The 14924-nt window shown below is 40.6% G+C and overlaps 1 protein-coding gene across 6 annotated transcripts in view; it reads right to left on the bottom strand.

Moving 5' to 3' along the window:
* Window positions 1-13434: 13434 nt before the first annotated feature.
* BZW2 (basic leucine zipper and W2 domains 2) overlaps window positions 13435-14924 on the bottom strand; it is a 57698-nt gene continuing 56208 nt past the window's right edge. For all 6 annotated transcript variants that reach the window (XR_014067832.1, XR_014067831.1, XM_081537655.1 and 3 more), the window contains 2 exons: window positions 14530-14652; window positions 13435-13894 (listed from right to left, as the gene is read on the bottom strand). Coding sequence is in view for 4 of the 6 variants with exons in the window: in XM_081537655.1 (XP_081393781.1) it covers window positions 13866-13894; window positions 14530-14652 (152 nt within the window). In the remaining 2 variants the exon portion in view is untranslated. The remainder of the gene's footprint in view (window positions 13895-14529; window positions 14653-14924) is intronic.

Here is a 14924-nt window from a genome sequence, read left to right as displayed (position 1 = left end):
GGCAAGTGGACCCAAGTTTGGTTCAGTAGCCATGTCAGCAGGAAGATTCACAAGAACAAGCGAATATTTGGAGATAGGGCAAAAAGCAACAATTTAAGTTCAGCTGTTTCCTCCTCATAGCCAGGAATTCATAGTCTTAGTTGCTCCTTGAAATCATTTGAAGAAGTTTTAAAAAATATGGATTTCTTGACCTCACATAGTTTGATGCAGTGGCTTCAGAATGTGTCCTAAACATCTCATAGTAAACACACATACCCCTCACACACACACACACACACCCTTCCAGATGATTTTAATAAAAATCCACAATTGAGCACCTCTGCCCTAGGGCATCAGTCCCCAACTTTTTGACACCAGGGACCAGTTTCATGAAAGACAATTTTTCCATGCACTGGACAGGGAGGGTGGTTTCAGGATGATTCAAGCAAATAACATTTATTGTGCACTTTATTTCTAGTATTACTACATCAGCTCCACCTCAGATCATCAGGCATTAGATCCCAGAGGTTGGGGATCCCTGCACCAGAGATCTGCTAATCTCCTGTGGTACTGAATACTATTAGTATCCACACAACCACTGTTCTCATCTAACTTGTGCACTTGAAACACTTCAGGTGTTGTTTTACTTCAAACAACTCTTGATTTTTACATTGATCTCCCCAAACCCAACTCCATTCTTTCTCCATTTTCACCCTCTCCTCCCACGAACATTCCATCACCACTAACTCATGTGAAAAGCTTCTAGACACCTTCAGATACCTCATACCATTCTCACATTCAGTCATCAAGTTCTGCTGACTTCACTTTTAGGAAATCTGTCCACTTGTCTATACCTCCACTGCCTTTGCAATGCCCCAAACTCTGCCCTCCACCAACACACACACACACTTAAACACTCATTTTGCACTTGAATTAATAGGATGGTCTCTGAACCTGCTTTCCCTCTCCCACTCTTGTTCTCATAGAACTCATGCTCCACAGAAATTTGTTTATGACCCACTCCTGCTGAATGTTTTCAAGATCTTAGAACGGTGGTTACCAGGGTCTATGTGGGGAAAATGGAGAGATATTGGCTAACAGGTACAAACGTCTAGTCATTAAGCTTAGCAAGTTCTGGGAATCTAATATACAGCATGGTGATGATAGCTAATAATACTGTATTGTATACATGAAAGTTGCTATGAGAGTAGATCTTAAATGTTGTCACCACCAAAAAAGGGCAATCATGTAACAGGAAAATGGCAAAAAGATGAGGAAACGAGGGGGAAAGTGACAGACTTTATTTTCTTGGGCTCCAAAATCACTGCAGATGGTGACTGCAGCCATGACATTAAAAGACACTTGCTCTTTGGAAGAAAAGCTATGACCAACCTAGACAGCATATTAAAAAGCAGACACATTACTTTGCTGACAAAGGTCCGTCTAGTCAAAACTATGGTTTTTTCCATAGTCATGTATGGATGTGAGAGTTGGACCATAAAGAAAGCTGAGTGGTGAAGAATTGATGCTTTTGAACTGTGGTGTTGGAGAAGACTCTTGAGAGTCCTTTGGACAGCAAAGAAATCAAACCAGTCAATCCTACAGGAAATCAGTCCTGAATATTCATTGGAAGGAGTTATGCTGAAGCTGAAACCCCAATACTTTGGGCACCTGTTGCGAAGAACTGACTCCTTGGAAAAGACCCTGATGTTGGGAGAGATTGAAGGCAGGAGAAGGGGACGACAGAGGATGAGATGATTGGATGGCATCATTGACTCGATGGACATGAGTTTGAGCAAGCTCTGGGAGTTGGTGATGGACAGGGAAGCCTGCTGTGCTGCAGTCCATGGGTCACAAAGAGTAGGACACGCCTGAGCAACTGAACTGAACTGACTGATGTGACAGGATGGAGTTATTAGGTAAGGAGGTAGTTGTAATCATTTTGCCATATATAAATGTATCAAATTAAGACTTTGTAAACCTTAAATTTACACAGTGTTATAACTCAATTACATCTCAGTACAACAGCTTGAAGGAGGAGAATATTTCTTTTGCTCTAAGGATAAAGTCCCGTTTGTTTAATTTGACCCTGTAGTTCAGACCACTTCTGCAAGTTCATTTCCCACTCTCCTCCCCCACTAACCCTACTTCCGTCTCTTCACTGATGTTCTTCATTTTTAGGCCACATCAAATCTCTGGTCTTCTGAAAGGCCTTCGTGCAAGATCACTGTTCATTCTGCCTAAACTGCCCCTTCTAATGTCCTTCCTCCTCCACCCCTCCCCACCTCAGATCTTTATACCACTTCCGGGTCATTTTCCGCCTACATTTTATGTACCTTTTAGTTCTCAAGCTAAATGTTATCTCATTCTAAATTAGGTTCCTTTCTTAAATGCTCTAACATCCTGTATTGTTCCCTCAAAGCATTTCCAATAATTGCAATTAAATATTTGTGTATTTATGAATTTTTTTTCCCCAGTAGAATGTGAGTTTTACAAAGTCATGGATCAGGTCGGTCTTGTTGATGTTAAAAGCCCACCATGTATCACAATGTAGATCTCACACATCTCAAACACTAAATATTTGTTGAACACATGATTAAAATAGGAGCTTCCTCTTTCCACGTTATCAGTATCCGTGGGATTCTCTTAACTCTGGACGACTGATGAACACCCATGATTCCCAGCTTGGCTCTCACAGGAAGAAGGTGAGGATGAGGAAATCAAGGTAAGAAGCAAGTATAGATAGACTCTTAACTGGACAGGCTTAACACTGAAGTTTGCTAGTAATCTGTGCCTTTTTGCTCAGTCTCTGTTTGATAGATTGTCTTCCTTGATAAAAGCACACACTTGCTTGCCCAACGGGTCGTGTTGGATTGCTGTCATGCTGCTATTCTAAAGCAGAGATCTGGCATGCAGGATATGATGCAGACCGTGGGACATGAGCAGAGAGGGACATACGACAGCTTAGAATGACACCTGGGTCAGCACTGACACGAGCTGAACTGGAGATTTCCGGTCAGCGATGTACCTCTGTGATTCCAGAGCCTGTTCAGCATTGTCAATAAATCTCTCTTCTGGAGGAGCTCTGCAGTCCAGAATTGTCTTTACCTTCCACTACATGGACATTTCTAAAGTTACCACACTATTTAAAATTTCTATCTAATTCATATGGTTGAATCTTTTCTGTTTCAGAGGCTACTCACAGAAATATAAAATGCTTCTGCTAGTCTTGTTTTGGCCCCAAAATATATGTTGTAGTTGTTCAGTTGTTAACTCGTGTCTGATCCTTTGTGACCCCATGGACTGCAGCACACCAGGTCTCCCTGTCCCTCACCATCTCCCCCTGTCCCTCACCATCTCCTTGAGTTTGCCCAGGGTCATGTCCATCGAATTGGAGATGCTATCCAACCATCTCATTCTCTGTTGTCCTCTTCTCCTTCTGCTTTCAATCTACAATCTACTCTTTGATTGGCAGTTTACCCAATCATCCAGTTACCAATCAAAAAGCAATCTACTTTTTTTTTTTATAGTAATCAGTCAAAAACTTTTAGTGAGATCATAGTAGCTAGAACTGTGAAGACAGCACAGTCATAATTTCCTCCAGCCACTCAGCACTGATACAGTTAACAGGGCTCTACATCTGACCAGGGAAATTTCTGGGGACTTCCAAAGGGATTACCCAGCAGAGGTACCCATAACCTTCATCCTTTCAGGCATCTGATACCATGAACTCATTTAACTGCCTGAGGAGCTGCACTTTTCAAGTTATTCAGCACCTCCACTCAGCAAATACTGCACAGGAAGCAATCTTAGGGCAGTCAACCAATAGAGTCATCCACAGTTTGGAAACCATTTTCTGGGGCCAGGAGATCCTAGAGAATGAGACTCAGGTCCTAAAGCACTGATAGGCACCCCGTGCAACACCAGGGCAGACACCACTGTTCCCCCAGTGTCCCCAGTAGCATGCTGGGTCTCTTGTCTTAACCTCGTGGGGGTGTCTCTACTGATAAATGGGTAAAAGTATAAAGAAAAAGAAATTATTTATTGTTCTGCTTTTTAATTCATTGAGCATAAGCAAAAGATTACCATTCTTTTATCATTTAATGAACTATCAGTATATACATGATCATAGCTCATTACAACCTAAATCTCTGTATTCATTATTAAAAGAATTTCATCTCACTGTTAACGTTATTATTAACAACTAATACGTAGTGAGGGCTCACTAAGTGTTGACAATGTGTTTAAGCATGTTATTTATTGATTATCTCATCTAATCGTGACTAAAATTTTGGGAGAAGCTAGGTAATTTGCATATGAGAGGACCCGTATTACAAAATAAATTTTATCTCACTCAACTGTGACAGCAACCCTGTCGTTAGACGTTAATAAACTCTTGTAATAGGGACGACAGTAATATTAATAAAGGAGGTTAGGAAACATTTGTGGAAAAGTAATGGGTAAAATTTTTGGTAAGTAAGAACAGAAAAGTTTGTTGTAAAGCATTTGGTAAAGAAAGACAAGAGTTCTTAAACAGGACATAAGATTAGAGACCTCTATATTAACATGGGATAAATACTCTAGTGTATCAGTCATAATAAATAACAACTTAAACTTGCAGAACATATTTTATCCCATTCTATATAATTCCCAAAATATGAGATGGAAAAGGATGAGATCCTAAATAAGAGCCTGTGTAAGAATCCAAAAGAAATAAGCATCCTACCAATGATTTAGAAATTTTTTCTTTAGTTGTCTACTTAAAAAAAAAAAAACTCACTGAGAAGATATATTTAAATATAGAGTTGATTCGTGAACAATGCAGGGGTTACAGGCGCCAACCCTCTGTGAAGTCAAAACTCCAAGTGTTATCTTTGTCTTCAAAACAAAGAAATTGATGAATGATTCACCCAAGGACAGGAAGCTGAAACAGTCTGAATAAGCTCAGGACTCAAATTTTAGTCCTTTTGATCCCACATATTGTGATCTCTAATCCAACACAAATTTTTTCCCCACATTCAGCTGTAAAATGAAAACACGAGTACTGACAGTATTTATTGAAAAGAATTAAGGTGTAAATGGGTCAATGAAGTTTAAATCCGTGTTGTGCAAGGGTCAGTTTAATGGAATCACATAAAGAGCCAGCCTTTCAGATATAGAAATTCTAAGAGTAATTTCCACTTTTAAGTTTTTTATAAAAATGATCGATTTGTAAAATAAATTTATTAAAATTTGTATTTTGAAATTTATGCATTTTCTTTAAGGGTGGTATAGCATTTAAATACCCACACCCAGAAGTCACACATGACTTGTTATCTGTAAAAATTTGGATGAGTAACTTAGCTTTGTTAATCTGGTTCATCAGCTGTCTAGTCAGATTAACAGTTGGTTTACCCTACAGGGTTGTTTTGAAGATGAAAAGAAAATTGATTATTTGGCTTTCGGGAATTAAGTATAATGACTGAAATGACAATTATATTTACCTAGTCACATAGAAGAAGTGGCAAGAATACACAGAAGAACTATACAAAAAAGATATTCATGACCCAGATAGCCACGATGGTGTGATCACTCACCTAGAGCCAGACATCCTGGAGTGTGAAGTCAAGTGGGCCTTAGAAAGCACCACTACAAACAAAACTAGTGGAGGTGATGGAATTCCAGCTGACCTATTTCAAATCCTAAAAGATGATGCTGTGAAAGTGCTGCACTTAACATGCCAGCAAATTTGGACAACTCAGCAGTGGACACAGGACTGGAAAAGGTCAGTTTTCATTCCAATCCCAAAGAAAGAATGTTCAGACTACTGCACAATTGCATTCATCTCGCACACTAGCAAAGTAATGCTCAAAAGTCTCCAAGCGAGGCTTCAACAGTACATGAACCGAGTACTTCCAGATGTTCAAGCTGAATTTAGAAAAGGCAGAGAAACCAAAGATCAAATTGCCAACGTCTGCTGGATCATCGAAAAAGCAAGAGAGTTCCAGAAAAACATCTGCTTTATTGACTATGCCAAAGCCTTTGACTGTGTGGATCACAACAAACTGTGGAAAATTCTTCAAGAGATGGGAATATCAGATCACCTTACCTACCTCTTGAGAAATCTGTATTCAGGTCAAGAAGCAATAGTTAGAACTGGACATGGAAAAATAGACTGGTTCCAAGTTGGGAAAGGAGTACGTCAAAGCTATAGAGTGTCACCTTGTTTATTTAACTTATATGCAGAGTACATCATGCAAAATGCCAGGCTGGATAAAGCACAAGTTGGAATCAAGACTTCTGGGAGAAATATCAATAATCTCAGATATACAAATGATCACACTCTTATGGCAGAAAGTGAAGAGGAACTAAAAAGCCTCTTGATGAAAGTGAAAGAGGAGAGTGAAAAAGTTGGCTTAAAGCTCAACATTCAAAAGTCTAAGATCATGGCATCCGGTCCCATTATTTCATGGCAAATAGATGGGGAAACAATGGAAACAGTGACAGACTTTATTTTGGGGGGCTCCAAAATCACTGCAGATGGTGACTGCAGCCATGAAATTAAAAGATGCTTGCTCCCTGGAAGAAAAGTTATGACCAACCTAGACAGCATATTAAAAGGCAGAGACATTGCTGACTAAGGTCTGTCTAGTCAAAGCTATGGTCTTTCCAGTAGTCATATATGCATGTGAGAATTGGACCATAAAGAAAGCTGAGCGGTGAAGAATTGATGCTTTTGAAATGTGGTGTTGGAGAAGACTCTTGAGAGTCCCTTGGACTGCAAGGAGATCAAACCAGTCAATCCTAAAGGAAATCAGTCCTGGATATTCATTGGAAGGACTGATGTTAAAGCTGAAGCTCCAATACTTTGGCCACCTGATGTGAAGAACTGACTCACTGGAAAAGACCCTGGTGCTGGGAAAGATTGAAGGCAGGAGGAGAAGGGGATGACAGAAGTTGGATGGTATCACCAACTTGATGGACATGAATTTGAGCACGCTCCAGGAGTTGGTGATGGACAGGGAAGCCTAGGGTTGCAAAGAGTTGGACACGACTGAACTGATGTACTTATTTGACTATTATGTGTTTTAATTCGGCAAATATCTGAATTAGCTCTGACTGGCACGATTCCCAATACTGAAGCACATTAGAACACTGTTTACACTCATATTTAAGTGTATTTGTTTTATTCATCTATCTCTAAAATTCATATCTGATCAAATTTAGGATGCTCAAAAAGTTGACATTTATGATTATCTTCAATCTTTTAGAAGAAATTTTTATGTCACCTTGATTTCAGACACTCAGTAGGGCTATCTGTACTTCATATTCAACTTGGAGTTCCATGTGGGTTACCCAGTATGTTAGTTGGTGTTTTAGTCAGCTCAAGCTACTATAACAAGATGAAATAGACTGGGTAGCTTAATCATAAAACACTTGTTTTTCACAGATCTGAGCTTGGGAATCCAAGATCAGGGAGCCAGATCCTGGGTTCTGGTAAAGGAATTTCTTTCCACTTTGCTGATGGCTACCTTCTTGCTGTGTCCTCATAGAGCAGAGAAATAGAACAAGAGAGTGCAAGCTCTCTGATGCCTCTTTTCATAAGGACGCTCATTCCATCTCGGGGCCCCATCTTCACGATTTCATGTAAACCTAATAACCTCCCAAAGGCCCTACTTTCAAGCACCCTCACGATGGGCAAGAGGACTTCATCACATGAATTTTCAGGGATGCGAGTGTTCAGTCCATAACATTTGGCTAGGGTTGCCATGACAGTGTACCACAAGCAGGGTTGCTCAAACAATTGAAATATATTGTCTCACAGTTATGGAGGCTGGAAGTCTTAAATAAACATGTTGATTAGAGTTGGTTTTTGCTGAGAGTCGTGCAGGGTAATCTGTTCCATGCCACTTTCTCATCCTCTAGTGGTTTGCTGGTAACCTTTGGCATTCCTTGACGTCTCTGTGTGTGTGTCTCTGTGTGTAATATTCCTCTTCCAATAAGGACACTGGTCATATTAGATTAGGAATCCATCCTACTCCAAAATGACCTCATCCTAACTACTTACATCTGCAATGATCCTATTTTCAGATAAGGTCACATTCTAAGGTACTGGGGGTTAGAACACCAACATATGAATGGAGAGGGGCACAATTCAATATGTAATGCTTAGTTACCTTTACTATCTATAAAGCATAAAGATATGAAGCATATTACTGAGCTCCTTAGTAGTCATAGGATATACTGTTTTTTTCACATTAATATAAAATATTATTTAATACATTACCTGGTCAATGTTTGAAGTATTGGCCATACTGAAATAAAATTCTGAGCTTTGTGAATAAAAAAGGAACATTCATTTACAGAAGGAAAGTGAATCCTAGGTTTTATCTGAGAACACTTTACCAAATCAAATTTAGCAATTTGCTGAGCTTCCTGGTATGGTACTTTGAGTGTTTAAAAGTGTTTTCTCAGTTAGCTGTTAAAAAACATTTAATTTAATTTTATATAAAGCAGCTTTCGCTTCAGAGCCTTAAATTAAAAGTCAGTATTCAATTATTTATGTACCACTCAGGGTATCAAATGATTTAGAAAGAATAGCAAGTAACATTCCACAGATTTGGGCTCATTTAAAATATGATTGAAATAGCATATATATGATAACATTTAAAATATTATTATGACCTTCCTTGTTTGGCTTTCTTATCTGTTGGCCGTTACAGAAAGCTGCTGGCTAACGCGGTCTCTGATGAGATCAAAAGCCAAGAAGATGCTGGAAATATTTTGAATACTCAAAAGTCCAGAGAAATTTGAAGCTCAGAAAGTTTTTCCAGCTTGCAGGAGGACAATTAGATTGAGATATCACTTTAAGAGCTAAGCAATAATCATGCTGAAAGAAAGAAGACTTGGTTACCTAATGCAAAAAGACACCTACACCTCCTTGGTGACCAAGCAGGATCTGGGGGCATTACACTCCCCAATCTGGTGGCCTCCAGCCCTGACCAGCTGCCTTAGATACTCTGAAACAAAAGGAGTTTAAGGGCATTTCCATGGTTCCCCAAGCAATGAGTGACGTAAGTACTCATCACTCCACTCGGATATCTTAATATCTACTGCAGTAAACAGCTACCAAGGGTGACACTGCCCAGCACGGACAAGCTGCCCAGGAACTGCAAGAGTTGTATCCTAGATGGAAGCAAGGCAAGTAATTTCAAGTGATGCCCAGGAGCATAGTGAGACTCTGATCAGGTATAGCTAAACAGCAAAACCTTCTCTGTTTTTACATATTCAGGATCCCAAAAGTCTTAGTTCAGTTTTAAGTTTTAATATCTTCACTAGTATAGATGTTGGAGAAGGAAATGGCAACCCACTCCAGTATTCTTACCTCCAGAATCCCAGGGACGGGGGAGCCTGGTGGGCTGCCGTCTGTGGGGTCGCAAAGAGTCAGACACGACTGAGCGACTGAACTGAACTATAAGGAAATATATATGCGATTTCCAAAATGATCTCTGATGAGCAGAAATGTGCCTAGGAATTCTTTTCTGTGCTAAAAGAAAACAGGGCAACATTTGGCTCAGTAAAAAAGTGTCCTCATGTTTCCTATGTTTTTGCTGAAAGAGCTGGGTATGATTGTCTGTAGATTGACAGGCTCCACTTAATCACATACCAGAAAAGAACTCAGCACAGAAACTGACAACGAAACTAGCTCAAGTTTAACAAAAGGAGGCCTAAGTGAACTGATACTATATGTGGTCACTTCAGACACAGGGGAAAGGAACCTATGCTGTCAGAACTCAGGATGACGATCTACCTAGAGCAGGGAGAGGCAGAGGCTGGGAGGGGGCGTCCTCGAGGAGTGAGCTCGTGTTCAGGGTCTTCACCGGAGCACCGCTCACACCGCTGTGCTTAGTTTCCACTCAGTCCACAGAGTGCCTTTTCCTTTCTTATATGTAAATACACAGTAAACACACACAAAACAAGGTGTTTAAGGATGCAAAGATTAGCTCTAAAAAGTTGTTTTTCCTGGAAGAGATATTTTAATCCCATGGAGGTGTAAAGGCATCTATCAAGAGGAACCTTGAAGTTAGTAATTTTTTAGAAGAACTTAGTGTAACGAAATAATTGCCTACAGCCATGTTGGACCTGATGTATTTCCAGACAGCTGCTTTTCTCAGCTTCATAAGATATTCTCCGTACTGCCAATGCAGGGGGCCCAGGTTCAATCCCCGGTGACAGAACTAGATCCCACATGCTGCAACTAGATTCTGTGTGCTACAGCTAAGACCTGGTGCAGCCAAATAAAGATTTTTTAAAAACGCAAATTCAAAAGTAAGACTCCATTGTGTTAAGTTCCCACAAGCCATGGGGCAACTTGCCCCCCACTGCACTGCAACTACTGAGCCTGTGCTCTGGAACCTGCTCACCACAAGGAAAGATCCCACAGGCCCCAGTGAAGACCCAATGCAGCCAGATAATAGAGACGTACTACTGTGGTCACCAGCCTCCAAGAGGGCCCTCGAATCTCCCCACTGTCTGGATGTCACACCTCATGTAGTCCCCTTCCACACTGTAGAGTTGGTCTGTGCCACCAGTAGAACGTGACAGAATGATAGGTCACTTCAAATACTTAGTTATCAAAGACAGCCCTTCGAGGGCTGCCTTTCTCACACCACTCATTCTGGGGAAAGCCAGGGGTTAGGCCATGAAGACTCTCAGGCAACCTAAGTAGAGGACCTGTGGTAAGGGACACAAGTCTATAGCCAAACATCACCAAGGAACTGAGGTCCACCAATCCCTGCTTTGGGGCCGCGCCCCACAGGCCCCACACTCACCCAGCCTCAAGACTGAAGAGCTCCAAGGCAGCAACAGCGACATTAATGTTTTAATGGACGGGGGAGCTTATTTGTCTGAAGCAGGATCCTGGAGCAACACTCCACCATGTCAGCAGACAGCAGCAAAGACACCAGGGCAAGATGCGGCAGTCTTTGGTACCACGGACAAAGGGAGGTTACCAGTTACAAGGGAATTGACATCAGATGTGCTCATCAGTTACGAGGAAAACCAGCAGAAAGGCCGTGCCTTTTAAACTGTCGGAGTAGAGAGGTCAATCAGCACCTGGGGCCTGGAGCAAGGAGGCATTTACTGGTTAGACTCTATGACTAAGAAAGAAGGTCAGTCATGTGATGAGGGTGTAGGGGAGGCAGGGATTTATCGAGCAGGGGTTCCCTGGTGGTGGCTCAGATGTAAAGAATCTGGGACCCAGGTTCAATCCCTGGGTTGGGAAGATCTCCTGGAGGAGGGCATGGCAACCCACTCCAGTATTCTTGCTGGAGAATCCCATGCACAGAGGAGCCTGGCAGGCTAGTCCATGGGGTTGCCAAGTGTGGGACACGACTGAGCCACACACACTTTCACTTTCTTTTCCCCAACCTGGACCTGGCCACACAGTAGGAGGTGAGAGGCCAGCAAGCAAGAGAAGCTTCGTCTTTATAGCCACTCGCTATTGCTCAAGTTACTGCCTGAGCTCTGCTTCCTGCTCAATGAGCTCAATAAATGTAACCCACTTGAAGCATTCCGAAATCCCACCCCTACCCCCCTATCTGTGAAAAAATTGTCTTCCAGGAAACTGGTTTCTGGTTCCAAAGTGGCTGGGGACTGCTGATGTAGACAGAGCAAGAGAGCAGCCACCTTGAGTGGCCTGATCTTAAAACCACCGTCAGCTTGGAAGCAATGCTGCCTTCAGAGGACTGCACGGCCCCCAACAGCTTGACTGTGACCACAGGAGAGGCCAAGCTGGAAGCCACCCTGCTGAGCTGCTCATGGATCCAAATCACAGAAACTGATAGCATAAATGCCTGTTGTTTATAAAGTTGCTAAATGTGGGGATAATCTGCTGTGTAGCAACAGATAACTAATGTAATTAGTTTTATAATTAGAACAAGTTTTATTTTAAAAAAGTAAAAGAGACACTTGTCTCTCAGAGAAAGAAAGAGCTTTGGTTTGAGGCTTCCTTAAGTTTTTGCTGATAGGCATCCTTTCTCTTCCCCATGACTGTGCATGCCTGTGTGCGTGCTCAGTCACCTCAGTCATGTCCCACTCTTTTCGAACCCATGGACTGTAGCCCATCATGTTCCTCTGTCCACGGGATTTTCCAGGCAAGAATACTGGAGTAGGTTGCCATGCCCTTCTCCAAGGGATCTTCCTGACCCAGGGATCGAACCATTTCTGGCGTCGCCAGCATTGCAGTCAGCTTCTTGACTGCTGAGCCACCTGGGGAGCCCCTCACCCATGATTACTTACCTGAAAATCACTATATTAAGTTCTGTTTGGAAAAAATATTATGTGCTAGAAAACATAAAGTAGTTTATACGTTAGAAAACTGATTTCCCAGATGTTTGCTCAATAGAAGTGCTACTAAACCTTCTTGAAAAACCTTCTGATTGAACTGTAGAAACATACATTTCATTATAATTTGACAGCAGAAAATAGGGGCAAAAGGGCATAGATGTGGAACTCAGTAATGGGACTTTTAGTTCCATCTTGGTCACTAACTTTGTCACTAAGACCTAGGAAGTAGGTCTCAAGTGTGGATACTTTGGAAATAGTGGGGCAAAGTCAAAATCTTCCTCACACATCTTACTCAAGATCCCTAAAATGACAGGGAACATGCTGATTTAAACTTAAATCTAAAATACATAAAAGTTGACATATTAAATTGTTATTACAAATTGAATGTAATTTTTAATATTTTAATCTTTAAATATATCTGTCAAAACATCAGAGATGAAGATTTAACTTAATTTACAGAGTGTGCCTGCCACGTATAATTGGCAGTCAGTACTTGTCAAATTAGTTTACCAAGTTTGTTTTCAATAAAAATTATTCGTTTTTTTCATTTCAAATAAACACATTGAATCTGCACTCTATGATATGAATACCATTTAACTTCATAATTCTTATTTTTAGATAGGCAGAAGGAGAGGCAGATGGAGGCTTGCCATGAACTAATGGACTAGAAGAAATAAGATGCAGACTAAAAGGAAAAACCAGAATGAAAGAGCAGCATTTCCCAGGAGAACAATTTTAGGAAAGAATATATAGGTGCCCCCTGGGGTATGCTAGTCACTTCAAGGGGCTGTAAGGCTCTTTATCCTATGACTTCTAATCATTCTTGGGTACAGTTATTCTTGTCCTTATTATTTCCTGCATAATGAAAATGACATCCTCACATATAGATAATATTGTTATTATCAATTTATGGTATTGGTGCTAGTGTGCCTATACTTTTGGGTGGATTTCTATTACACTACAAAGGTAAGTGAAATATATTCACCAATGATACAAGGAGTAGAAGTGCTTTTCTCGACAAGAACCATTCAGCATTTTGGATAGGAAAGAAAGCCTGACACTGAAATGTCATCCATACAAGAAGTTAGGACAGTAAAGAAATAAAAGCGTTGAAAATATAAGCCCAGATTTTTAAAAAGCCATTTATTTTAAAAAACTGGTTTGTCAAATCACATACACGAGCAGATACACAACTACCAAAGTGGCCCTGTAATAGACACCAGTGGGGCGTTTACCACACAGTACCTGAAAAATACAGCTAAAAAAAGAGGAGTCTGTGGAGTATTTCGCCTCAGATACCTATTGGACTCCCTGTTGAATGGCTTTAAATTAGCGAATAGTGAGTGAGAGGTAGAGTCCCAAGTATAATCGCTGATGCCTCAGGGCTCCATTTAAAAACAAAACAAAACAAAAAACCATTTCCCCCTCGGCAAAAGGGAAGCCTATCCTATTTTTTTTTTCCTTTGTGAAAACGGAAGCCAAGTTTCTCTTCTCAAATGGCTCAGCATTCCCAATAAAAGTGTTGTGTGGTGACCTAGGTATTGTGCTTCTTGAGCCACCTAATTCTCTTCACCTTCAGATTCAGATTCTGCGAGAGAAGAAAGAGAAAAGTCAGGTCGTTTTCTTCTGAGACTGTTAAACAAGGTCAGGAAACAGTTTCTACTCTTATCTCCCTGTCCCCTAAAAAAAGACATTTTTGCCTGGGTGTCGATTGACTAAGAGAGTCACAGACAGGGCAGACAGCAAACTTTTCTCCTTTTCGATTTTTAAATGAAATTGACTTTCTAAAAGGGCAACATAACTCAGAAATATTATTGGTGACTACAACTACTTGTATGTTTCTGGATCATCAACTTCTCATGCCTTGGATTAAGTCTCATCACTATTGCTCTTCCAACTTGTATTCCCACTTTAAGCACCAGTCAACCAGTAAAGGTGCTATAAAAAATTGATATAATCCCGTAAATGTAATTATTTTTTTTTCCTTTCACATCTGATTATTTCTTCCTCTTTGTCCTCCACTAGGGATAATTTAAGAGATTTGTTTTGTTTATCATGCAGATATTTTCATCGCCTTGTTTCAGAAATGAAGGCTCAGAACTTCAGTTTTACAAAGCCAAAAAAAAAAAAAAAAAAAAATATCTGTGGAGGAAGGAGCTATTTTGAATTACAGTGAGAAAGAATCTGCTAAATGGCCACCAGGGTTGTTAAATACAATCATACCTTCTTCTGCGTTTTGTAACCACTCCACAAATTTCTTCATCTGGTCAAGGAAAACACTTTTGCCTTTGGCAACATGTGCTTCTTTGTACCACTTCAATATCGCTTCTTCACTCAGCACATCAGCTGCAATTTCAAATCAAACATTTCAAAGTTATTACATATATATCATGTTTTAAAGCAAGTTCATGTCTTAGAATTTAATAGAAAGCAATCACTTCAAATATTAAAACTGTTATAAAAGAAACTCATATTGAAACTTATTAGAAGACAAGAACCAAACTTGTTTCCACATAGCACAGTGTCCTGGGTATGTTAGTAGTTAGGGTGGTGATGTTGTTTAGTTGCTCAGTTGTGTCCAACTCTTTTGTGACCCCACAGACTGTAGCCCAGGCTGT

The sequence above is a fragment of the Giraffa tippelskirchi genome, chromosome 10 (assembly GCF_054371585.1).
Source record: "Giraffa tippelskirchi isolate mGirTip1 chromosome 10, T2T-mGirTip1v1.2.pri, whole genome shotgun sequence".
NCBI classification, from domain to species: Eukaryota; Metazoa; Chordata; class Mammalia; order Artiodactyla; family Giraffidae; genus Giraffa; species Giraffa tippelskirchi.
The sequence above is the reverse complement of the archived record's forward strand: the minus strand, read 5'-3'. Positions and strand labels throughout refer to the sequence as shown.